Raw genomic sequence first — 27,560 nt, 5'->3', positions numbered from 1 at the left:
GGTCTATGATGTGAGATACCATCAGAAATACTTCCAAAAACAAAGTTTTGTTTCTTTTTAACGTCTATAGTAGAGATTAAATTTGGGAGCACTGCTCTAGTGCTTACACGTTACTTCCCTGCAGCTGTGTTGGTCACAGCCTCACTGGTCATGCCTACATCCGTCACAGCCTCACTGGTCACCCTGCATCCGTCACAGCCTCACTGGTCAGGGAGCAGACACTGCCTCGGCAGCCTGCTGCTCTCATGCTTGTGTATATCAATGGACACCGGCACAAGTATGGGTGTGGTGACCTCTCAAGGTTGTGCCTACAACCTGTAGGCTGATACCAATGAAATTTTTTTCCTTGTTAAATAATTGTATATGTAACTGGGGCCTGGGGTGTCCTCAGCCATCAGTGCATTGGTGAGACGCGCTTCATGGGCCTCTGCATGGTCTGTGGCGGGGTGAAAAGTGCTCTGCTGTGCCGTGAAAGTTGTTTAAGAACATGTGATCGGAACGTGCCTCCCAGCCACCAACAGCTTTTGTATAAATTGCCTCTCATGCTGTCCCTGCACATTTTAGCACGCACATGACAAGGTCCCCCAAATTATCTTGTGTGGAACTCAAATCAGTAATCACTGAACTGTAGCCTTACACCAGCTTTAACAGTGCGCAAAAGTAAATGAAAAATGTCTTTAGAATGCAAGATAGTTAAGTACTTGAAGTTCTGAACAAGCTTCACGAATATTATCAGAAATAAAATCACTGAGTTGTAGCATTGGTGTGTTATCGCCAGCTAAAAACAGTTATATTTTGGGGTAAAAATTAAAAATATAATCAAACAAATGGAGATGTGTGTGTCAAGATTAACACAAAGTGGTTCAAAGTAAATTTATAGGACAGGTCAGAAAAACTTATGAACTGGGCACACTTGTCACTTTGAGTGATGTTTCTAAGTTTCCTTTGTGTTTCTGTGTAAAAGTGATAAATGATAAATTTGAAGTGAGATCAAAATTATTTTAGAGAGATAAGTTATTTGTTTTATCCAATGAGAAACAATGTAGATGCCTTTTTATGCATACATGAATTTTCCAAATGTTTTTCAACAAACATGAGAGAATGCACTGGCATTTTTAATTATTCTAGCATAGTAAATGTTTAAGGAAAACATATATGTTTGTTTCATTTGAACAATGTAAGTTCAAGAAAATCAGAAAAAAAACAGGTAATTATCTGGTGATTATTCATTAATTTGTTTACTTATTAATTCCTCAAACTTATTCTGTTAAAGACTAATTTGCAGTGGCCTAAAGAGACAAACATTTTATATGCAGAAATGTGAGCAAAGGCAAAGTGTAACAAGGAAGGAAAGATGGAGAAGTGAGAGTCAAATGAACAGAAAAAAAGATGGAATGTGGGGGTATCAGATGGCCACTGAGGGTAAAACCCATGTAGACTGGGAAGGTAGAGACTCCTAACGAGTTAAGAGAGTGTTTAAATCTGCTTTATAATTACAGAAGCCTTAAGAGATACTTTTGCCATATTTATTTTGGAAGTCAACATTAGTTTCATTTGTGCAAACAGTATATACTAACACAATATGTTTGAGAGCCAAACTTGTATTCTTCAGGCTAAGATTAGAGCACGCTTACCAACTTACTCATGTATGTGTCGGAATATATTTTTCATGGAAGTCTTGTGAACCTGTTAGAAACTAAGTGATTTTTCTGCTTCATTCAGAAACAGTTATGGAAGTTACTAAAACTGTTTTAAAAATTTAGATTTATGAATTGACTCTGTGTGTGTGTGTGTGTGTTTGAGACAGAGGGGAGTTGGTTCTGTTACTGCGTGCATGTGGAAATCAGAGGATAACAACTAGAAGGTGATTCTCACCCTTTCCACCATGTGGCCTCAGACTCAGTTTGGTGGTCGGTACAGCAAGGGCTTTTACCTGCTGAGCTATCTCAGCACTGGTCTGTTGAGACTATGTTTAAAAAGAAAGTATGGAAGATTTTATTTGTGGCGTGTGACCTAAGTACTGGAGCCTGGAGCCTTTACCCTTAGTGCGAGGTTCTGCTCTTGCTCAGCATCCTCTGCAGCTCTCTCTAAGCTCCTTTATACTTGGTAAGCCGCAACTTGAGGAAGTTCTCACTGCAAGCTTGTGTTGCCTCTATTTTCAACAAGAAAATATCATCACCAGCTTGAACAGCTGCATCAATTAAAACTGATTTGGCATTAATCAAATTTAGCACCAAAGAAAAAAAAAATCACCACTAGGACATTTCTCACAAGAAAAAGAGAGAGAATTTGCAAATCATTTGATGGGTGGAATAACGGAAGTATTGTCTGAATGCAGTGTGTGAGTTCCTTGGTGAGCACTTTGAATACACGAGTGCACTGATTTGCATATGTGAGAGCACCAGTTTGTCTTTACATTCTATAATGCACCTGACATACCCTCAGCACATCATCTCAGTCTGTGAAAACCTGTGCTCATAAGACAAAGAGTGATATTTTATAGCTTAGTGTTTTCTCTTTAAACGTTCTTTTCACATTTTAATATAATTCCATTTCCTTTCCAAAGCAGCATAAAATGTGCTTCAGATGACCACCACAATAATTTTAAAATACCATAGAAAATAACTGCATGTTAGTATTCACCTCCAATCCAGTGTTTCAGAAGTACGAGAAGAGAGAATCGTCAGGTCCAAACTGGACCTCTCAAAACAAATTCAGAAAAGAAAAGAGTAAAGGAAAAGAAAGAAATCTAAAATTTGTTCATCTTAACACCTTCTAAAGTTTTTGATTGATATACTATACTTCGATTGACATAGTTCATGTTTTGTTAAAATGACTGAGATTTGTTCGAAACCTTAAAGTGCTGTTATCCATTGAGACTGTGACGTCGTTTTCTGTGTTTATCATACTTAGGCAGATGGGAATAGAGGTGAAAGACTTCGGGAGAAGCTGGAGAACCGGGTTGGCCTTTCATTCAGTCATCCATGCCATCCGGCCGGAGCTGGTGGATTTGGAGAAGGTGAAAAGCAGATCTAACAGAGAAAACCTGGAGGACGCCTTCACCATCGCTGAAACACAGCTGGGCATCCCTAGACTCCTTGATCCCGAAGGTACTCGAAATGACCCTCAACTGACACATATACCATAGCACGGTTGTGTGAGCTAGACCCACACAGCGTGCGACTTCTGAGAGTCCGGTAAGAAACAGGGAGCTGAAGAGTGCACGGTGGAGCAACAACCCCGAGCTCCATTCCTTCAAATCATCTGCCTCCCTGTTGGGGGACAGACGATGATGCAAGTGCTCCGGGCAGCTCTTTGCCATCCACGTCTGAGCTTGGTGCAGACTGTAAAATACCCTGATGGCTGATGGCTCTAACTTCCTGTTTCTCTACCCCCAAATCAGGGCAGCTCTCAGATCTTACCACAGTTTCTTTGAGCAATGGAAGGTGGTTAATGTACGAGTGCATGGCGGACGAAAATGCCGAGAATGAGTGTCATACCAGTCACCGTTCTGAAAGAGAGTGGGATGGAGTTCATAAGTGCTGTCCATAACTGACGAGCTACAGGCTGAGGAAAGCTCCTAGGGATGGGAGAGTCCCTTTTCTTTAGGGGTGGAGCTTCTGCTAAATGAACCATGCTCCGGCAGCTAGCTCTACATCCAGGAATATGTGAGCAGTTCAAATTGAGTTTGATAGGTTATTATTTTTAAAAGGGCCTGAAGTTTGAGGGTAGAGAGGTAGAGATGGATCTGGGGGGAGTTGAGGGATAAATATATTGTATTGTATGAAATACAATTTGTATAAAAATATATTGTATGAAATTCTCAAATAGTTATTGTCCTAAAAAGATACTCTGCATGTGGTGTACGTGTGAAGGAAGAGGGCTCGGACAGTTTGAAAGAAGTACCTGTAATGCCTCCAAAGCCTGGAAGAAACAGAAGATCAGAAAAGAAGGGAGAGCACTAAGAAATGCTTACTGCTCAGTATTTTGGTGACAATCAGGACAGTTCTCAGGGGTGATCAGTAATCAATTGTGGACATTGTTGAAAAGTCTGGCAATCTGAAGCCATCTTAGAAATAGGGTTGGTTCTTTCAAGCCTCCGAAGGCAATTCTGCTGCATTTGGTAAGTGTTAATAAAAGAGTTAGGTTGTTTATTATGGTGAAATAAAAAGTGGGCTGTCTCACTGCTCTAGACCATTTCTCATGTGGCTGGGCACTTAGGAACTTTCTAGTAGTTAGTGCATACGTGTAAACATAAAGTGGAAGCAAATTGTTAAAGAAGAGATTTCAGAATGAGCTCTCTTACCTCGATAACAAAGAACATTTCCTTGTACTTCCAGGAAAAACTCAGAGAGCGACCTGTGGGCTCCCTCTGAGATGAGAGGCCCATGAAAATCCTTGGTTGAGTGAAAAAAAAAAAAAAAAACAAGATTAAAATGGAATGATAACCATTACAGTAGTTATTCTACATATATTCCATATATGTGTGTGTATAAAGAATGGAATATACTAGGTATCAATAAATTACATATTAGATGTTAGCACAGAATCACCAAAATGTATTAAATCATGGCATATGCCATACATTAAACATAGCTTTTCTTTCCCATCTCACATTTCTTGAAGTAATTTCACTCCCTCTTCACATTGTATCTTCTACATCAGGGATCTTGACATTGCAAAAAACAAACAAACAAACAAAAACAAAAAACAAAAACAAAAACCAATACATTTAAGTCATCTTAGGGATTCCACATCTTTTGTTCCCTTGGTGACTCACTGAAGTCATCTCACTTTTAAATCATCCCACATCAACAGCCCCTAGAAATGGGTCTTTACAAAATAATGAATTGATTTCACATTTGATTGTGGCATTTGGAGTCTGTTTTGTTTGCTCCTGGCTGTACACATTGCTTTGCAAAGGGGCTGTCGTTATATGCATTTGAACAGTTGGTGCAGCTTCACTCCATGTACAATTACTGAACATGTAAACGTTTTTTTACCTGATTTATGCTGATTTTGCATAAATGCCAGCAGTTTCAGCAGCCATAATGAGTGAGATGCTTTAAAGCTGTCTCTCAAAGAGTGTTTGTCTAAAGCCCTGTAATTTGGAGTGCGCTGCAGTGAAGACCTTCTCTAGGTAATTAGGTACAGTGAATGTATCAGGACAGGTTATTTATGATTGGTCATATTTTAGACTACGCAAGCCATCACTGGTATTGCACATGTGGGCACTTTCCCCACATGCTCTCTCAGCTTGGCATGTCATTGCATGTTTAAACTAGCAAGGCGCCGAAGTAATCATGCAGCATCTTTAAAGGGTGATTGATTTCCCAAGGCTCTTTCACAAAAACATGCCACTTTTCTCTGGGATAAAATTTCCACTCAGTCTAGATTGTTCTTGCTGGTAATTCTGTTCTTTTCCTGGTTCAGGGTGGGGGTTTGAGGTTCAGCAGCTACATTTCAAAACTTATGTTAATAAACACCTAAGGAACAAATTAACTTATATTTGAGTTTTGTTTTCACAGATGTTGATGTGGACAAGCCAGATGAGAAGTCTATAATGACCTATGTGGCCCAGTTTCTAACACAGTACCCTGATATCCATGGTGCAGGCTGTGATGGGCAAGAGAATGATGTAGGTATTTTGCTGTCTCTGAATTGAGGGTCAATCCTACCATGAGATCACATGTTTATACAAGCATACTGTTTTTAAGCCATTAATGAGACAAAATTGAAAAGAACAAGGGTGTAAAGGGAATTGCAAATAAGCCAGGAGTAGATATTAGCAGATATTACGGGATTAGCAAAGCTATCTCTGATTCCTATGACAGGAGCATCAGCGAGAACATGGCCATTGATAAACATTATAACTAAACTGGAATTAAGGAGAGTCAGCAGTTTAAAGTTTTAATAGAGCGTGTCACACACAGCCTGGAGGATCCGAGTTTTACACGATCTGTTGATTTAGAATCTCAAAGTTTATGTATCTAGTCACAGCAAACAAGGATGTAAGACATAATTTGCACCTTGTGATTAGATTTTTCAGCCTTCAATAGTTTAAATGATATTTTCATTTCTCAACATGATCAGGTGACCCATGTTCACTGAGCAGAACATACATAGAATCTGTTGAAGGAAATGCAAACTAGAGTAGGATGTTGCTTTTAATTCCTAACATATTTGTGTATATGTATACTCGTAGCATTTTAGAAAAAATTACAGCCCCCATACAACGTTAGCTATTTTTCCATGAATATGGAAGACTGTACAGGCCACTGTGTGGGGGGAGGCAATATTTTTTTTTGTATAAGCTTAAACATTGTAAATTTCCAATTATCTATGACAAATAACAGGATAAAATTTTTATAAGGTTATTTCTTAGGAGTGGAATTCCTACTCTCATTTGAATTTTAAATTGCCAGTGATGTTTGAAGTCTCGCCCAAGCTTCTGTGTAGAGCGCCTGTTCCATTTTGCATTCTAGTCAGTGCACCAGATGCCTCGTTTCCTAGGGTGGACACGATGGACAGGACGTTCTGATACTTGAAACTTCTATTGCATAACAGATTTGCCACAAAGTTTCGATTTTATTTTAAGTCTCAATGCCACAGGGCAAATGATGCGTAAGTTTCCAAGATGCCTCTGTCTGTTTCTTTGATCTCAATTGGAGTTCTGGAGATGTTGGAGGATATAAAGAAAAATATATAAAACAATTGTATTTAAAGAAGTAAATAAAAATATATTTTATTACTAATTAATTAATTAAAAACTTATAAACAGGCCCAAGAAAGGAAGAGTCAGAGGCCAAAGCTAAGTTCTCAAGCAAAACAGCGATTGTGCTGCTGGGACATGTCAGTGGTTCTGGGTAGGATGGAGTGAAGCAGAAATATCTATGGCCTCAAGATGCTCTTGGGCCAAGCTAATAGAGTGGTTGGTCGAACGGGGCTTCCTAGAACTTTAGTTTAGGGAACTTTTTGTTCCTGTTCTTTCCAGCACCCAGGAAGAGACCGACCATCTGTGTATTTTATATCGATTATAAATAGAATATTCCCAAGAGGCACGGAAAAGACTCAAGGGAATGCCACGCACTTTCTAGGGTAGAGCCATACTGGGGTGTCGTAGATCAGGCCTGTGGGTGTTGATGGTAAACCTGGACTTGCAGGTTCCTGTGTGGGTGAGAAATTTTATTTAAAGGACTGGATTCCCATACAACACGGGTTTCCAGCGTGCTTTCATATATGAAACGTGTGTGTTCCCCAGAGGCATTTATGAGTGATCTAGGCTTTCAGATTTTACTGTGGGGATGTCTCTGATATATACTGTCTTCAGACAAGTTATCCTGGGCTAGAGACATCTGATGGGCAAAAGAGGGTGCCGTGTGCAAGGGCATAAGGCAAGAACTCTTAAAGGTGCATGCACACACACACGACATACACACATAGAAAACACACACAAAGGACATACAGATATAGGAAGCACATAAACAGGACACATAGGGAGAAAACACACTTTTTAGTGTACTTCACTAATGAGGCCTCAATATTAAGAAATTAACCATAATGTAGGAGATAAATTTTGATCATTTAAAAATATTTTCCCCATTCTTTTCTTATTATAAAGACTTGGATAACATCTACAGAGTCATCTTAAAATTAACTTTTTTTTGTTTTTTCAAGAGAGGGTTTCTCTGTGTAGCCTTGGCTGTCCTTGACTCACTCTGTAGACCAGGCTGGCCTCAAACTCACAGAGATCCCCCTGCTTCTGCCTCCCAAGTACTGGGATTACAGGTGCACACCACCATGCCTGGTTTCTTAAAATTAATTTTAAGAAAATATTTTATAAACTTTGCCCATTGGCATGGGATTTTATATGTAAAAATGAGCACCTAAAGCTGAATATTTTAATAATTACAATATATTTCAGAGCTTGCATTTGCCCATGTCAATAAGGTGCATGGTGGTGTAAACGACTTTTGTAGGCTTTTGCTGATGTCTGTATTAGAGAAGCACATGCAGACCTTCAAGGCCTTCGGTATTTGCTTACATGGGTCTTAGTAAATTTATTATTCTGTTTTCAAAATAATGCTGTTCTTTTGTATATTTGATTTCTACATCCCCCTCTATGACTGTATTTAAATAAAATATGTTATGGATGCATTTAAATATGATTTCTAGGGCCAGAGAGTTGGCACAATGGCTTAAGAAGCACGCTGCCACGCCCTGATCTGAGTTCAAATTCCTGGAGCCACATGGTAGGAGGAGAGAGCTGACTCCTACAAAGTGTTTTCTGACCTCTGACCTATGGAAGCTTGTACTCCCCACCCAATCCTTACACGTGTAGAGAATAGGTAAAAAGTAAATATAAACACATACGTACACATATACACATCCTCATACACACACGTACATAATTATGTATAATATTAATATATAAACTATATATGTATTATTAGTGGAAGTATGCATTTATCATGCTGTTCTTCCACCAATATAAACAATGAAGAAACTTTTCCAATTGAGATATTCCTTGGGCAATTTGTACTAAATTATAAGTGAGTAAAACAGGCCAGTTGACTCAATTAAACTAACTAATAAACATTCAGTCATTTTTTCGCACTCAGGACTTCGCTCTGGACTGTGGTAGTGACAGAAATATGCATAAATATGAGTATATATAGTCTTTCCTTACTTATTTCACCTAAAGCATTTGAAATCATGTCAAAGCATGCTTAGAAATCATATGCACTGCCAAGCATGGCTATCTCAAGTTCAAACAAAAGCGTCACTGGTGAGGTAATTTCAGTAACTTGTGGAAGCTAGGTAAACATTTTAAGTTATTATGTCTCTTAAATTATTGTCTATTAGTGGACAGGTGCCTCTCCAGTCATTTTCTTCTTTTTCTATATAATTGGGCTCCTGATTTATATTTTGTCTGTATATTTTCATATTGTTAGGAAATACTTCCATTTTACCCATCTTTTGCAAATTACACACAAAACTCTAAGGTAAGATTTAAGGAGTCTTAACTAAATATTCCAAATATCCTTCACTCCTTAGCTTCTTTGTCATTACTTCGCATGTTTTTTTTTTCATGTGCACCTTCCTTTTAACATCCTCATTGCGTTAATGCCTTCACTTTCTAACATAACAAATAATGTGTCTGTGCAACTAAACATCAGTGCCAGCCCACGCCCACTAACTTTTAATTACGCCATAGAATAAATGCCACAGCTAATAGCGCCACAAGAGACTTGTAATGGTTATATTGTTTTTCTTGAAATGTGACAAACAAAAGTAGAAATCAAGTGAAATGACTATTTTGATATCTGACATTATTAAGCAAAAAAGCAATGAAAGAGGTAAGAACCCGGTGTGTCCTCAGTCTGAGTTTCCTCACATCTCTTTGGCTCAATGTTGGATCATGTGGTTCAGCAGAGTCCATATATGTAGGAAGTGCTCGGAAGTATTTGCAGAATAAATATTCTAAATTCTTGCCCATATTCAAGTGTTGAGTGCTGGGTCTATCTTTTAACCTCCTATATTTCTTTATATAACTATAAGCTCTGGGAATGAACATCTATCAATGGAATAGACTTAGCCAGCACAGGATAGAAAGCTAGAAGTAACTAAATTTTTAAAATTTGTTTATTCACTTGAAATCCCTATTGCTCCCTCCTTTCCTCTCTCCACTTTCTTCTTTCCCCTTCTCCTCAGAAAATTGGAACCCCCCTTCCTACCAACCCTTTCCTGCACATCAAGCTGCATCAGGACTAAGCACATACTCTTCCCCTGAGGCCCAGAGAGGCATCCCAGCTAGGGGAAAGTGATTCAAAAGCAGGCACCAGAGTCCATGTCAGACATCCCTGCTCTAGCTGCCAGGGGACCCTCTTGAAGACTGAGCTATCCACCAGCTACGTATACATAGGAGATGGAGGTCCAGTCCATTCATGCTCTTTGGTTGGTGCTTCAGTGGGCCCTGTAGGCCCAGGTTTATTGACTCTGTTGGTCTTCTTGTGGAGTTCTTGTTCCCTCCCGGCCCCTCTATCCTTCCCTCAACTCTTCCTCACACTCCTCAATCCCCACCTAATGTTTGGCTGTATGTCTCTGTATCTGTTTTCCATTAGCTGCTGTGTGAAGGCAATTGTGCTTGGCTCCTGTCTATAAGCTTAACAGAGTATCTTTATTAGTGACAGGGGTTGGCTGTCTCTCTCTCTCTCTCTCATGGGGTGTGACTCAAGTTGGGCCAGCCCACTGGTTTACCACTTCCTCAGTCTTTGCTCCATCTTTATCCCTACGCTTCTTGTAGGCAAGGCAAATTTTGGGTCAAGGGTTTTATGGGTGGGTTAATGTCCCTCCACTGGTAGTCTCCCCTGGCTACAGTAGGGGGCAAGCAAGGGGGCACTTCTTTATTGCTGGTGGGAGTGCAAACTTGTACGACCACTTTGGAAATCAATGTGGAGGTTTCTCAGAAAATTGGGAGTAGTTCTACCTCCAGTCCCAGCTCTACCCCTCCTGGGCATACACCCAACAGATGCTCCACCCTACCACAAGGATAGCTGCTCAGCTCTGTTCATAGCAGCTTTATTTGTAATAGCCGGGAAGTAGAATCCTCAGAAGGGACAATAAAATACATCTGAAGTGGATGAAGAGAGAGCGTTGGGTGGGAAAGGAGTTGGGAAGGGGAACAGGGTGGGATCAGGTGGGGGGAGAGCGGAAGTAACTAATTTTATGTCAAGTATTAAATTACTTTTATTTCCTGTTCCATGCAACATACGTCCTTGCCTACATGAACATGACATAAAAATGTAGATGTGCGTTTGTGTTTGAGAGAGGGGCACAGAGAGAGGAAGGAAGGAAATGCCGACAATCTAGCTGCTTGATGTGATGTGTTTGGCATGAAGTGACACCCTGTGTAGCCAGACAGACCCCTCTATCTTTTAAATGCACGTGGAAGTCACCCCTCGAGGAAAAGCTGCTCGGCAAGGAGTTTCTGAGACTCTCATTCTTTTAGTGAGCTTCCTCTTCCTCTTCCAAAGGGAGATGTTGAGTGTTAACATGTCTGCATCCGTTCTACCTTTCCACGAGGGTTGTCTCTTCCTCCCTGCCACCATCAGGGCTCTGCCGAACAGCCCAGTTACTTCAGAGCACAATCCTCAGATGATTCAGGATGTAATTTCAATTAGTAACTAACAGCTGCTCTTAGGGTCAGGTCCCAGGGTATGTCAGAAGCAGATGCTGATAACATACCTGCCAGGGGAGGCAGCAATGACATTTTTAGCTCAAAGGCCAGGGAGAATGAGAGGCCACTTTGACCTCTCATTCCTGGGAAAAATACTCAGAGCTTTTTCTGTCTGAGATCACAACTGTGCATTCATTATTAGTTCATTTGTGAGCATGAACGCTAACCAATAACAAACTGAGACATTGATTACACTCACTGCTCATTCTAAAGAGCATCATGGGGAAGAGCTGAGGCTCTGCAGTCTGGCCCCAGGTTCAGTGTTTTCTTAGTAAATATACTACCAACTAATAAGCATGCCATAGTCGTCTGGTGAGAGACACTGATTGCCAAGCCCCACATTAGCTGACGGAGATAGAAACAATGGCCGACATCAGGCTGGATGGATATAGGGGCTGAGGTCCATAGAGGAGGGTCCTCTGTATGGCTCTGCAGGTGGCCAACCTCTGCAAGACCAACAACGGTTAACATTATTGGTCTTGGGACCATCAGGACATTTGTTTGTGATAGGAATTCTTGGGTCTTTCCACATCTATTGAGCCAGGAAGTCTGGGTGTGTGCTCACCCCAAAATGCTGGGATGAACTAGCTTAGGCAACTCTTAGCTCAGACATGTATGTCAGGAAAAAACTTCTCAGAGAAGATCTCAGGATAGCCTCATCTACAAGACCCAATGATGGGACAAGCCATGGATCACACCAGTGCTGTGTGGCTCTTCCTGTCCTGGGAGTGTGGTAGTAGGTGATCTTGTGTTATCGCCCAAAGCAGGAAGTTTCTATTTACCTTGGCATCCGTAGAAGAAATGAAATTCCATGAAAAATTACAATTTTCACTTCATTGGTACTGGAATGCTCCTGCTTTTATTTTTGGATATGAGTAAGTAAATGAATACTGGACAATTCATTCTGCAGATGACTTGCCAAAACTACAGTGGGAATCATGCAGACAGGTGGTAGGAGAACGATCATATGCATTCTTTGTGTGTTCTGTGTGTGTGTGTATTAAATATAATTAATAATAGTATATTTAAAAGAGTGACCCTAGTGATTTGTCTAATGTCACTGTGATGGTGCCTCCTTGACAACTAACATTCGCTCCATTCATAGCAGCTCTTTGGGTTATCAATGACCATGTTTTCGGAACTATGATTAAGCTTCTGCTCCAGATATCACTTTTTCTGAGTATAGTTTGGTTGCAGGATGTCCTGTTTTGTGCATATTTTTTTCTTATTAAAAAGTTAGTGCTCCATGGCAGTTCAGTGTCCAAGTGGGTTCCATAGTAATGGGAAGAGGGACTGCCTCTGACATAATCTGATTGGCCTGCTCTTTGATCACCTCCCCCTGAGGGGGGAGCAGCCTTACCAGGCCACAGAAGATGACAATGCAGCCACTCCTGATGTGATCTGATAGACTAAGATTAGAAGGAAGGAGAGGAGGACCTCCCCTATCAGTGGACTTGGGTAGGGGCATGCATGGAGAAAGGGGAGGGAGGGTGAGATCGGGAGGGGAGAAGGGAGGGACTTATGGGGGGATACAAAGTGAATAAAGTGTAATTAATAAAATAAAATTATAAAATAGAAAAAAATATACAAGGAAAAAAAAAAGAAAAGAGATATATGGAATCATGAACTTGAAATGGAAAAAAAAAAAAGTTAGTGCTCTAACTTAAGCCAAAACTAACTTTAGTTAATGTTGAAGGGAAAAAAATGAAGGAAGATAATTTTAGTACTTAAAAGACATTTTATCTAGAATTAATTTTGTTTCCTATACTGCAGAAAGATGGACAGTAAAGAGAAGAAAACTTTCAAAAACACCTGGTGTGTAAATACTAATTGTAATCAGGGGTTAATTTTATGATTATAATAACATTCCTCGGTTTCCTGGTTTCCAGAGAGATGACAGACTAATTTTGAAGGAGACAAAAGTTTGGATAGAACAATTTGAGAGAGATTTGACAAGGGCGCAGATGACAGAATCAGATCTGCAGGACAGATACCAGGTAAGTGTGAAAAAGAGGTTGAGATTTTTCTTTTTAAGCTTTCCATGGATAAGATGAAGAAATGCCATATCATGTGTCTAATATCCTAAATTATATTAATGAGAAAATTCTTTAAATAAGTAACACACATTCAGTTTGAAAAGAACAATACTGATTCTGTGTCAGCAGGTAGTTTTAAGTTGCACTATGTCCTCAGTACAGAGGGGCTGAGGCATCATCATTTTTGACAGCTCAGTCTTATCCGCAACATGGGACGAAAACTCGGAGGCATTGTTTTTAAAGACCTGTCAGGTTTACAGATGTCAACTGACAAAACAATCTACTAAAATAAATAACTGACTTGAGAGCAAAGAAAACTACTAAAGTACATGGGATTTAAGGAAGAATCGCACCAGGAGTACTTGCTGAGGGTCCACAGGGGGGGTTTCCGCTGCGGCCTGTCCAGCTCTAGACTGCTGTCAGTGATGCCACAAGCCGACTCTCTGCTTTCAACTTACACTTCCCAGAAGATCTTGTAACAGCGGGTTTTTCCCATTAAAAAGTTGTGACGTTTTCCCTGCCGAGTTGCCATTTTCCTCCTGATTCAAATCCCACTTCATTTTAGTGGGCCAAATGCAACACATTCTGAGCAATATTCTCTCACATACTCCACCCTGTTACAGTTCAGTCATTTTTCTTTTCTTTTCTTTCCTTTTTCTTTACCTACAACAAAGGTAGAGTGGTACAGTGACGGGAGACACCCAACATGGTAAACAATAAGGACTTACAGCATGAATGTGTCGTGTTACATAGTGTGTATAAATAGACCTAAGTTCAGATGGCTATGCCATTGTTTAACAACAATGGCAAAAAAAACCCCAAAAACACATAACTTTTTTTTTTTTTGAGGTTGGCAAAACAATAAATTTGTGCTGTGTTTCCATGGATCATTGACTTTGAAACTCAGTATAATATTCTTGTTTCCCCCAAAATAAAATTTAACGTGAGGAGCTTCATTGTAAGATGATTAAGCTAGCGAACTGGGAACAGAATATAGAACCAGAATAGATTCGTTTGTTTTGTTTGTTGGTAAGGTTTAGCTGTAGCCCAAGTCATCAAAAACTAGATTCCAAGAAACAAAGCTACCTTCAGGACCACGTGTTCTTTTATGGCAGGAAACCAGAGGATCAGAAAAACAAAACACAGCACAACACGGACAAAGAGAAAGTCCCCTGCACCCATGGCCATCAGCATCTAGAAAAAGTTCTCTTTTGTGTTTACATTACACAATCCTTATGTTCTTCTTATTCAGCTCACCAGAAGTAACACAGCTCCAGTTTTTCCAAACTTGGGATTCTGTAGAGATTTCAGAAATCAAGACCACATTTACATCTTGTATTTTCAGAATTTTGTTAAGTCAGAGGGAAGGGAAGAGGGAATCTGTGGTCAAATCTTTGTTCATCAACTCCCCCCAGTGTTCTTCAAGTGAATCTGCATGTTTAGAACTGAAATTCTTTCCAGAATCTGCTGGGCTCTGTAGGGCTTTCCCCCTACTCTGTAACCCAATTATTCATTGTAATGGCATTTGCAATTCAAAATTGGATAAGGAGTCATGTTTGAGATGTGCAAATTTACAATTAATGGTTATTTTCAATTCATGTATTTGAACAGAATCCCTTTGTAGATGTGCTACTTTATTATAAGAAAAAAGTACAACTTCAGAATGGCTATTTTTATGTTACATCAAGCACATGTACACGTGTAAATGATGAGTTTAAATAAGCTGTGACATACCACTCCCCAAGGGAGGAGCAGTTCTGTTAGGCCACAGAGGAGGGCTTCGCAGCCAGTCCTGAAGATACCTGATAAAACAGGATCAAATGAATGGGGAGGAGGTCCCCCCCATCAGTGGATTTGGAGAGGGGCATGGTGGAGATGAGGGAGGGAGGGTGGGATTGGGAGGGAATGAGGGAGCGGGATACAGCTGGGATACAGAGTTAATAAAATGTAACTGATAAGAAAAAAATAAAATTAAAAAAATTTATAGTGTAAAATTTCATGATTATTATATATGTAATAAGAGCCCAAAGTAAACCTCTTTATACAGGATTGTTTAAATGTAACTCTGGCTATGTTTAATTTGGCATTATTTGATGTAAGTAGTATATGTGATAATATTATAATGTATATATAATAATATGATGTACTATAATGATAACATTTATTGATAAAACAACTATTTTGGTCATTAGTAAATATAAATTCATACTTGTGTTTAACTATGCTTTTCTGACCAACATGAACTGGCTCATGAGTTATTTAACTAGAATTGGTCCTTTTTAATGTTTTAAAAGTATTTTCAAGTAACAGTTTTACTCTTTTGTGCACAATACAATATATATGTACCCACCACCCCCTCAGCGATTCCTAGCGCCCCACCCCATTTCCCTCGGACCTTCATATCCTCTTTTATTTATTACTGTTATGCAAAACCCCTTGAACCCGATTAGTGCTATCTCTGTGTGTGTGTGACCACAAACTGGAGCTTAAGCGGCTACATCCGCCATCCACAGGGTAGAGTGATTCCCCTCTCGTGGGAGCTCCTAGTGGTCAGTGTCTCCTCAGGTAAGGGCAGGCCCTCCAGCGCCCTCTCTCATCGCGCTGGAATTTTGAGGGACTTGATCTTGTGCAGGTGACCAGAGCTGTGGTGAGCTGACAGCTGCGGCAGCATGGCATGTCCAGAAGTGAGCTTTTCGAAACCTTCTGTCCCTACGACCCACCTCTTAGGTTCTTTCTGCCCTCTTTGGTGAAGGCCCCCGAACCTTGGGTGCTAGGAAGTTGCATAGCAGTGCACTCGGAATCGCTTATCCATGAACTACTTTCAGCATTTATGAATCTCCGCATTAGCCACAGCCCACTGAAAGAAGAAGCTTCTCTGTAAAACTGAGAGCAGACTAAGTCTATAGGCACAAACATAGAATACTTAGAATGCAGTTTGGCAGAATGTCCATTTAGCAAAAATGTTGACTAGATTCCCCTGCTAGGTCTTCACAATCACGGGCTTTTGACCGTTTGCTTTTACAGTAACAGGCAGGAATCCCTCCCGTGGGGCGAGCGCAGTCTGAAAGCACTTAGCTAACCTCACTACCACTGTCACACCAGTGGACACTTCCTGCCAGGGGGTCGTTATTGTAGCGTGTAGCGTTCAGCACTGGAGAAGATTGTTGATGTCCTTTCTCCTCAGCAGTCTTCACATCCCGTGGTGGCCCTGTGTAAATGAGCCAGTAGAGTTTCTTGATCAGTGTTAGGTTGATTTCTCTATATCCTGTAACCAAATTTAGTGGTGTCTTCAGCAACGAGGCTTCACCATCCACTTTTGGTGGACAAACAAACCAGTGGCTGTAGCCTGTGTTTTGGGCATCATAACTCATGAGGTGGTAGCTTAAGCCTGACAATTGAGATTGTCATTTTTTGGGGGGAGGGGGTAGCATTGTCCACCTATGTAGGCTATTTCTGTTCAAACTCCCTTTTATATGTGTGTGTATGTGTGTAGCTGATTTTCATAGACGTTATCATGTATGTTTAGTTTTGGCTAACCCACCCCTACTACCTCCCCCCAACCCCTATCCCATCATAGCCCTTTAACCCTAAGTGTGTTCCCACTCTCCTCTCATGTCGCTTGCTGTGCTGTCTCTCTAACTGAACTGTGTGGAAGATCGTGGGCTTCCATACAGCTTTTGCCTGTACCCTTCCTTTAGTTAAGCCTTCCCCATACCTCGTTTTCTTGTTCCCTACACCTTGCCCTGCTTGATCACCGTCCGAGAGTTTTCCTCTCTCTGTTCATTCTACCTGTACTTGACTCTTCCCACCCAGTAGCTGTCTGCCTTCAGTGACCCACTTCTAGTTTCCTGGCTTCCATGTGGACTCCAGGTTAAATACACAAAACCAAAGGGTCAAAAGGAGCATCCACATATGCGAGAGAACGCCTCGTGCTTGTCTTTGAGCTGGTGACAGTGGGTCTGGTGAGCTCACTCAGGGTACTTCGTGTTTTCCGGTTCCACCCATTTCTATGCAGATTTCATAATTTCTAGGCGTTAATCTGGCTTTTGCTCCTCTTCTCTGTCAAATCACTTATGGGATGCCCAATCATGTCTGAGTGTGTCTACAGACAAAGTCAGAGAAAATGATGTGTAGAAAGTACCTGACGTGGTCAAGATCTCAGGCAGGCTCAGTGTCAGAACTGCTCTTGGTAATGTTAGCAGCAGCATAGCAGAGTGCTATGGAGATAGGGTTTACTTAGGAGATATGGTTTCCTTTGCTCTTGCTTTTGGTGACTGACTGCTGTATTGTTTCTGTGTTTTCTCTTTTAGTCATTTAAGCACTTCAGAGTCCAGTATGAAATAAAAAGGAAACAGGTGGAACATTTAATACAGCCGCTGCACAGAGATGGCAAGTTATCGCTTGACCAAGCTTTGGTAAAACAAGGCTGGGAGAGAGTGTCCTCCAGGGTAAGTTACTTTCGTTTGGATTTGTGGGTTAAGACATGGCCAAGGCCAAGCTGTGTTTCACCACCTTTCACATGGTGTTATTGCGCAAGGCTCTGCGTCTGGCTGAGGCTGGAAGGGATTAACTGTGGGAGCACAGCTGCCCTGTGGTCAGACACCCAGGGCTGTTGCTGAGCGCTGGCTCTTAGAAGCACTGGCTCTTAGCAGTTCTTTTCCTGTTTTCCCATTGCGAACATGACTGCCATCACTGGGTGGCAGACAGAACTCCTGAAAGACCTCCAGTGGCCTGTCTCTTTCCAGACCTTGCATGCCAGTTGTTTAGAAAAGGTGACCTTTGCCTTAGAGACTCCCTGGAATAGTCACTGCTTCTCATAGTCTGTAATCTTTCTGAGCAGCTCAGGATCTTCTTACCAGGCAAGCTCATCTTCTGCCATTAGAGCATCTCTGCTTTTACGGTCATTCCTAAATGAGAAGGGAAAGGTGCTGGGTCTATGTGACATTAACATCCGTCAGTCATCAAACCTCCACAGTTAAGATTTCCAAGCTCCGGACACCTTCTAGAACTAACAGAAATGTTTTACTTGAATGTATCGTGTTATTTAACTTGATCATTTCATGTTTCCTACAAACTTTATCAAGGAATAGGAGGGTTTCCAAGCTAGAATTCCTACAGACCAGGAAATGGTACTTGAGAATCTGGGAAAATGGAAGAAATGGAGAAAATTTAGCAAAACAAAACAACAACTAAACCTTTTGTTTTGGTTTCTGGACAAAGGGGGATGGCTCATTTGGTCTAAGCAGTTACCACAAAAGCTAAAGACCTGAGTTCAATCCCTGTAACCCATGTGAAAAGATGGATGCAGAGATGGAAACCTGGAATTCTGGGGGACAAAAGCACTTGTGCCTGAGCCTGACAACCCAAATGTAAATCCTAGGATCCACGTAAAACGTCGAAGGTGCCTGTGCACATGTCAAATTCTCACAGAACTGGAGTTTTAAATTTTGTCTAGGAGTTCAGGGTGGCTCACACGGAGCCCAGGCACATACCTGTCCCTACCTCCTCAGAACTAGGACTGACTCAAGCAGCTGACACCAAACCCAGGTTCCTGCGTAGGTCCTAGGAACCACACTTAGCTTCTCATGCCTATGTGGCGAGAACTTTTCTTGGCGCTATCCCTCCCAGACCTTCTGTGAGACTTTTGTTCGTTCAGGGGAAATTTTAGAAATTCTCTTCTATCCCAGAGACATTTTCTTCTCCTGTTTCAGCTCTTTGATTGGCATGTACAGCTGGATAAATCTCTTCCTGCACCTCTGGGCACCATAGGTGCTTGGCTGTACAGGGCAGAGGTGGCCCTGAGAGAAGAGATCACCATTCAGCAGGCCCACGAGGAAACAGCAAACACCATACAGCGGAAACGTGAGCAACACAAGGTAAAACTCCGCTTAGAAACCATCTTGGTTACTGTTCTATCAGCGCAACAAAACACCATGAACAAGGAAACTCACACACACACACACACACACACACACACACACAAAGTGTTTAACTTTATGCCACCATTTCAGATGGTTAGAGTTTGTGGCCACTGCAAGGGGGACCATGGCAACAGGAAGACAGGAATGGTGCTGGAGCCATAGCTGAGAGTTTACACATGATTCACGAGCAGGAAGTAGAGAGAGAACTAATGGAGTAGGGCAAGCTTCTTAAGACTCAAAGTCCACTGCAATGACACACCTCTAAGAAGAACACATCCTAATTCTTCCCAATCCTTTCCACTAACTAGGGACCAAGTATTCAAATACATGGGCCTACAGGAACCATCCTCACTCAAACCACCACAGAAACTTTTCCAGCGTGACAGTCCTCATCAAAACTTGCACTGGGGTGCCCCTCTAAACATTCATCCTGGGCTGTTCACCCACTGTCTCTTGGGAGTGCGCTATTCCACATTTCTCTTGCCTGGTCTCATTACTGATGCCTTCAGTACATTGATTTCATGAAATACTTTCCAATAACTGTAGGGCAGATTTTTGTATCTGCAACCATCATTATTTCTGCTTTTATTATTTATGTCTTTAATAAAAAAATAAGCTTACAGATACTATAATCATAGGACTGTCCGCTGGCTTGATATCTTACATCTATATTCTTTCTCAAAGGATGACAAACAAGAGCTTTTGGTCCTTTGGTATTTTGGTTGTGCATGAGGGTAGAGGCCTTGAGATCCATTTGATAACTCATTAGCCCTACTAGTTATGTGTGTGGTTTTTCTCAAACATTCTGTAATGTCACAGGCTTAATTCACTAATCATGACATTTTTGATTAACAAAATATTAAGACATTACCCCTTTTGTTCCATCAGTATTTTGGTTTCGGCATATATATGAAAACAAGCTGATATATACAGATTTCTCCTCCTGTGGTTGTGAAAAATATACGTTCTGCCAAATGTTCAATGTGTTTCTGGTTACCTGAAGGACATATTCCTATCTATTTCAGAAAAATCAAAAAGCAGATTCGTGGCATGTTTTTCTCATGCATCTGAGAACTTGGTTTTGGAATTCCTGATATTTTGACACATTCCACGCCATTGGAGCTCAGTGGACACAGTCCAAGACTAACTCATCCAGCATTCTGGCACACAATCAGTCACAAAGGTCACCATCACTCACTTCCATTTTCACTTACGCCTTCTTAAGATACACTCAGTGCCAACGGTGCACTTCCATTTTTAAAATTTTCTTCAAGTCTACTTTAATTGGTGTGCGGATTGTGTATATGTCCAGGCCTCATTTTGATGCAGCCTTGTGGAACAATCAACCCCAGATATTTAGAGTATCCACTGCCTCACAAATTTCTCTGTGAATATTATCTATCTCCTTCAGCGAATCTGAGTAACGTGCTATGGCACCAAGATGGGGACATCTGAGCTTGTCCCCTCGTTAACTGAAATCCTGTCCTTTTAATACAGCCTTCCCATCACTATCCATTCTCTGCCTCTGGTCCTAGTCATACCTGGAAACCACCATGCTCCTCTCTGCTCCTGCGACTTTACATTTTAGATTTGATTAATCAGTGAGATACATCATATTGCTTTATCAAATATGCAGTTTCAATTTATTTGGAATATTGTCTAGCCTTTTTTATATATATTTTATATATATGTATTTTTAATATATTCTTTGTATTTGGGGGGATTATAATTATATTTCCTCCTCTCCTTTTCTCCCTCCCAACCTTCCCATGTATATTCCTCTTACTCTCTTTCAAATTCATGACCTCTTTTTCTTTAATGTTATTGTGTGTGTATGTTCCTAAATATATAAATGGAGCCTGCTCATTTCTTATAATGGTAGTTGTAGGTGTATGTTTTCAGAACTGAACCTTTGGTATCGGATGACTAATTAATGTGCCCTTTCCTAGGGATGACTATTTCTCTGGCTCTCAGCATTCCCTAGTGGCTTGTAGACCTTTGTTTAGGGCTGGAGCCTTGTGAGTTTTTCCTCTTCTGCATTAAGTTGTCTACTGGTGTTACCCTTATTCGGCTCATGTTTACGCAGCCATGTTGGTGAGACTTTATGGATGTAGCTCTTCTGACATTTCTAGGAGACACAGTCTCCCAGCAAATTTCTGGTTCTTCAGGCTCTTTGTGCCATCTTTTCTGATGACCCCTGACCCTAAGTAGTGGATCTGTGTTGTAACTGTGTCAGTTAGGGCTCCACAAGTCTGCATCTGGATTGCGCTCTTCTCTCACAGTCCCCATCTGTTGCAGAGAGACGTTTCCTTAATGAGGGCCGAGAGCTTCGTTTACCTGTGGTACAATGGTAAGTAGTTTAGAATGTAGTTAGGGATCACTTGATTTAGCAGAGTGGTTGTTGTAGGTTTTCTTCCAAGGCCTATGACTTTACCATCCCTAGGCAGCTGGCTGGGTTTCCAGTACTAGTCACAGTATCCCTCTATTAAGCAGATCTCAAATATAAACAGAAAGTTGTCAGTTACCACCAAGGTCTGTGTGCAACCACTATACCCTTAGGGCCACTGTGATAGGCTGGTCATTGCTGCGGCTCACAGGTGTCAGAGCTGGGTAGGACTATTGGTTCCCTCCCTTGGAAGTCTGCATCATACCTTCTGGTACCATCAAAGCTATTTCTCAAGGAGGAGGCTTTCAAGACAGCTATAGCTCTGGACCCTGTGTCTGAAGTTCAAGGTGTCTTCAATCACAGGGATTTATCTTCTGCTGCTGGGGAGACATAAAGGGCAATAGCAATAGGATGTAATATAATACTTTAGGAGCCTTTTGGGCAACTCTGACCAAGAACTCAAACGAGGTCTTCTCAAGCGTGGTGCTGGAGTATTTGTTAGTTACTCTATGGTTCTTTGGGGAAGCACTGTTACCCAAGATTCACTACCAGTATTTATTTGACAGAATGGAGATAGCAAATAGTTGAGATTGTTTTTTTTTAATCCATTTATTAAGGCAAAGGGCTTTTTGTTTGGTTGGTTGATTTTTTGAAGCAGGATTTCTTTGTGTAGCTTTGGTTGTCCTGGACTCACTGTGTAGACCAGGCTGGCCTCAAACCCACAGAGATCCCCCTGCTCCTGCCTCCCCGAGTGCTGTGATTTCAGGTGTGTGCCACTGCACTAAGGCAAAGTATTTTAGATGGATAGTTAACACCATCTATGTTTAGGACAATTATTGAAAGGTATGTGCTAATTTTTTCCTTTTATTTTTAAAGAATAGATTCCCCTTTGTTGAATTTCTTAACCATGATTTTTTTTTTTAATTTGGATGCCTTTTATGGTCTTTGCTCATTTTTTAAATTTAATTTTACTTACATATTTGTTGATTACAATTTATTCACTTTGTGTCCCCACTGCAGCCCCCTCCCTCATCTCCTCCCAGTCCCATCTACCCTCCCTCTTCTCCCCCTATGTTCTTTCCCTAGTCTCCTTCTAGGGGAGGACCTCCTTCCTTTCTATCTGATCCTAGCTTATCAGGTCTCATCAGGGCTGGCTGCATCATCTTCCTCTATGGCCTGGCAAGGCTGCTCCCCCCAGGGAAAGATGATCAAAGAACCATACACTGAGTTCATGTCAGAGACAGCCCCTGTTCTCCTTACTAGGGAACACACTTGGAAACTGAATAACCAATGGGATTCCTTTGAATAGGGGGTTGTCTTTGCTCATTTTTATGCTGGAGTTTTGTACTCTTTACCTGACATTGCTGCCATTTTAACATCTTTGGATTCCATTTTTGTAGAGTTATTAACTTTTGGAGGAATCATACTGTTTCGCTCTTTCGTATCTCTCATGTTTTTAAGTTGCAGTTTGTACGTATCTATCTTGGAGAATATCTCCACATGGGTCTTATTAGTGAGATGCTTCTCCTTGAGGACTGAGCAGCCAGTACTACCTGGGGGGAAAGAAATACCATGACAGCAACATCACCAAACCAAAGCAAACATGGAAATATGATTTAAATCAAGCTTGAAGGCATAGCTTCCCACACATGTGGGGCTCTGAGTTCTGTCTCTGGCCTTCCCTTGGCCATGAAAGGAGAAGCAAAGTAACAAAAGAAATACAATAAAAAATAATTTATAGGTAAATAGTATACCACTGTCAACACAAATCAGAGTTCTTCCTTCAAAGAGAATAAAGGATAGTGTGTTCTGGAGCTATATTTGAATGACCGTGGCCTGGGAAGTATGGATCTAGGTTACCCCAGGTTCTGTGTTCCAGTTTCATGGAGTTTTTATAGTAACAGAAGAAAGAGAGTTATAAATATAAACATTTAAAGAACATACTGATGAAAACATCAGAGAAGCAAATGACAGCAAAATGAGGAAATCTCTCCTTCAGTCTCAGGTACTATCTGGTGGCATTTTTAGCTTTTGTCTGTAAATCACAGAATGTCCTATAAAGCGTGGTAAGAAATGGCTATTCAGGGCTTTAAAGGGGATCAAAGCTAGTCCAAGATGAGGTATAATTATGTTCTGGACCTCTGATTTCCATCCCCTTCATACCACTGCGGTTCTATAAATCTATCAGTCTTTGCAAGCATGGCTTCTCTCTAGGAATTTTCATTCATAATATCTACAAAGAAGAAAACGGCAGAGATAATGGAGGATAAATATGAACAGTGTTAAATATAAATAAAAGTAAAAGTAATAAGAATCTTTGAGACATGGAAAAGGAAAAAGAAGAAGGTTTAAGTAAAACAGAAAAGTGTATGAGGGAAAAGAACAGGCTACAAAACTATGATTAAAAAAAAGGAAACTGCAGAAATAAAGTTGGACTGGTGAAAAGATGACAAAATGATATAAAAAGAATAGTAAAATGAACAAAAAGGAAAGAAAGGCTGGTGTTTGTTTCTTTTGTGTTTGTTTATTCTCAAAGACAAAGGATTGAAGAAGCCATTTTCCAGCTCCTCTGATAGTACAACCTGCTCAGTTTAGAGGTAGGAATTATGGACCGAATAGGCTCAAGCCTATTAGTCCATAATGTTTAGGCGGGTTAGGATGTCAAAGGCCACTTCCAGGCTACAAGTGAGCCACGTGCACAAGGCTCTATTTTCAATTTTTTTTCCAGCGAACTCCCCACTGCTTTCCAGAGGAAGCTACACTGATGTGTTACCTTCTCTTTCCCCTTTCACATCTGCCCCGCACCTGTTCTGCTTCACGCTCACAGCAGTAGGGAGACCAGCAGCCCTCGCTCATTGCCGTTTGAGTTTGGGTCTCTACTATTACTCAGTACGTTGAACCTCTTTTTCAGCCAGCTATGTCCCCCCTTTTGTCTTTTTGGATATATATTCAAGTCTTTTGGCTATTCTTAACAGAGGTGTTGTCTTCTCATTCTTTTTAGATTGAGTTCCATGGTGGTTTTTTGTTTGTTTGTTTGTTTGTTTGTTTGTTTGTTTTTTATGTTAGCCCCCTGTGGTGGGGATCTTGATTGGTTTGAGGAGTACCTAGGATGTTAGTACAGCATACCTTGGTGGGTAGGGGAAAGCAAGTCAAAGGAGGTTAGCTAAGGGAGGAAGACCCCTACTGACTGTGGGCAGCTCCCAGGTGTTCTCCTACTTTTCTCTCAGCCCTTTAGAGTTGACTCAGTATGAGCTACCTGCCACACCCCACCCATGATAGGAGATAGGAGCCCCAGACACTGCAAGCTAAATAAACTTTTCCTCTTCAACTAGTTTATGACAAGCAGTTTGTCACAGGGACAGCAGTCTACTAGGCCCCCTTAACTCTTAGAATGACTGGTGTCTGGTAATCCCTTCACTCTGCTATTTCCCTTGTTCTGCAGGAGATTTTAGCATGACACTGTCCCATTCGCCTCCTTTTGCATTTGTTGTCTGTGCTTCTGGGATCCTAACAATCTCTGTCTAATGTCACAGGCCTGCCTGCTGCCTGCCTGCCCTTCTTCCTTCCTCCCTTTTGTCTTTCTGTTTTAGACAGGGTCCTACTATGTGTCCTTGGCTAGCCTACAACTATGCAGACCAGGCTAACCTCAAATTTAACAGAGGTCTGCTTGCCTCTGCCTCCCAAGTTGAGATTAAAGACTTGCACTACTCTAAACTCTCAGACGTGTAGTTTCTTTGTTTGTTTTCAGTCATTTTATACTATTAGGTTCTTCATTTGAAACTGTTTGAATTGATGCTTGTAAACTAGGCTAGAAAAGGATCTACTTTTATACTGTGTGGATTTTCAGGTTTTCCAACTATTGATTAAAGAGATTGCCCTTCCAAATGTGTGTTTTGGGCACTTTGGCCAAAAATCAATTGACCATGGATGTGTGGGTTTGCTGCTGGGCTCCCTGCCCTCTTTCATGAGTGACTGTACTCATGAACTTTTTGATGTGCTAATCATCCCTTTTCGCCTCTCTTCTCTGCCGTCACCTATATGCACAAACAGACACATAGGAACTCTAAGGTCTGGTCCATCTGTGTGAATATGCTCACAAAATTTGGACCTCCCTCCCTATGCCTCTGTTCTCTGTAGTTGTGGGGCCAGGCTATAAAAGACCTAGAGGTCAAGCCTCAGCTGAGTTCAAGACACATCCTGTATTTAGAATCAGAAGCATTTGGGCCCATTGTTTCATGAGATACAACGTACATATAAAGAGGAAGAAAAAAGTTGTAAAGAGAGGTGCATAATTTTCACAAGTTAGTAATTAAGTGTGTTAAATGTAACGACTTCATGTAAAGTATGTAACAACTGAAAGTACTTGAACTTAATGTGACCATCTGACACTAAGTTACCTTATAAATTTAAGTGCAATGTAGAATATACAGGAGTTCTGAGTGTGTGTGTTAACTGGGGAAGTCCAGGAAACGTCTCTTTTATGGTAGCTTTCAAGCCCTGTGGAAACAGAAGCAGATTGTAGGCAAGGTGGTGCCTCCTGACAAACACCCATGTGACTGCTGCTTATGTACTTAAATCAGATTTAAATGTTGTAGCATAGTTCAAATGCAAGTGTGCCATTTACTAAAATATTATAGAAGGTTTCACAGAAGGTATTAATCACCACACAGGATGACTTTTCAGTTAGATGATTCACATGGTTCTCTGTGTGGGTCATATATAAGCCACTTTGATGAAAGGAAGATAGAGCAAGAAAGAGAGCAACAGAGACAGAAAGACAGACATGGAGAGACAGAAAGAACACACATGTGCCTACACCAGCCACACAGCTATTTACCTAACTATGATAAATAAGACATAATGATCGTGAGGAGTGAGAAGTATAGGAATGGGTGTCAAAGATGAGGTTCTAAAATGTAGGGGGAAACAGACAGTGAGAACACAGGAAACAAGCAGACAGCTTGCAGCCAATACCAAGGTGAGGGTGAATCACAGGATGGTCTTTTATTGAGGTGGACCTTCCAGTAGCCTTTGCTTTGGGTGCTCAGAGTAGCGTAGTCATGAAGCAGTGTAATTGCAGACAGGTGTGGTGGTCCACGCCTTTCATCCCAGCACTAGCGAGGCAGAGGCAGGCAGGTTCTCTGTGAATACAAGGCAGACTGGTCCAAAAGTGAGTCCAGGACAGCCAGGGCTACACAGAGAAACCCTGTCTCAAGAAGAAAGAAAAAGGAAAAGAAAAGAAAAGAAAAGAGAGAAAGAGAGACAGAGAGAGAAAGAAAGAAAGAAAGAAAGAAAGAAAGAAAGAAAGAAAGAAAGAAAGAAAGAAAGAAAGAAAGAAAGAAAGAAAGAAAGAAGCAGTGTAATTGCAATTGAGATCAATTGGGATTGGTTCAGAATATACGAATTAGGTACTTAATAAGCTAAGCTGTGAAGACAGGAAATTTGGATCACTGTTAAGTAAACTCTAAGTTTCCTCGGTAGCACAGTCAGTCCATCAATGTGATGTAACTAGTTTGAGCTAGCATGTCACACTCACTTGGGATTCAGTACCTTAGAAGAGAACACCAGGCAGAGTCCGTGTGCAAATGAAGGGATGTTTGAAAGCATCGTCTAGCCTTTCCTAAAAAAGCAATGCTGATTTCAGAAGACTTAAACATGCTGTATCAGCCTAGAATGTTTGTTTTCCTCAGTGAGCCACACATGAAAGAGGTAGATTTACACAGCATATTTTCTTCACTTACTGCATAGCCAGTGTTTACAAGTTACAGTTAGTTATTCTTTAAAATGTATCCTTCAGGGGCTGGAGAGGTGACTCAATGCTTAAGAGCACTGGCTGCTCTTCCAGAGGACCCAGGTTCAATTCCCAGCACCCATATGGCAGCTCACAACTGTCTGTAATCCAGCTTCAGGAGACCCAGTATCTTCACACACACACACACACACACACACACACACACACACACACACACACACACACA

The 27,560-nt window shown here is 41.1% G+C and overlaps 1 protein-coding gene across 1 annotated transcript in view; it reads left to right on the top strand.

Annotated features, from left to right (window-relative positions):
* The window catches only part of Syne1 (spectrin repeat containing nuclear envelope protein 1), a 461,163-nt gene that overhangs the window by 105,079 nt on the left and 328,524 nt on the right, over positions 1-27,560 (top strand). The window contains exons 8-12 of the mRNA XM_055615901.1: positions 2,914-3,110; positions 5,529-5,638; positions 13,129-13,236; positions 17,586-17,723; positions 18,987-19,151. Coding sequence (XP_055471876.1) covers positions 2,914-3,110; positions 5,529-5,638; positions 13,129-13,236; positions 17,586-17,723; positions 18,987-19,151 — 718 coding nt within the window. The remainder of the gene's footprint in view (positions 1-2,913; positions 3,111-5,528; positions 5,639-13,128; positions 13,237-17,585; positions 17,724-18,986; positions 19,152-27,560) is intronic.

Source organism: Psammomys obesus, unplaced genomic scaffold, assembly GCF_907164565.1.
Source record: "Psammomys obesus unplaced genomic scaffold, mPsaObe1.curated_primary_1811, whole genome shotgun sequence".
Classification (NCBI taxonomy): domain Eukaryota; kingdom Metazoa; phylum Chordata; class Mammalia; order Rodentia; family Muridae; genus Psammomys; species Psammomys obesus.
Note: the sequence above shows the minus strand (reverse complement) of the source record. Positions and strands in the feature narration are given on the sequence as shown.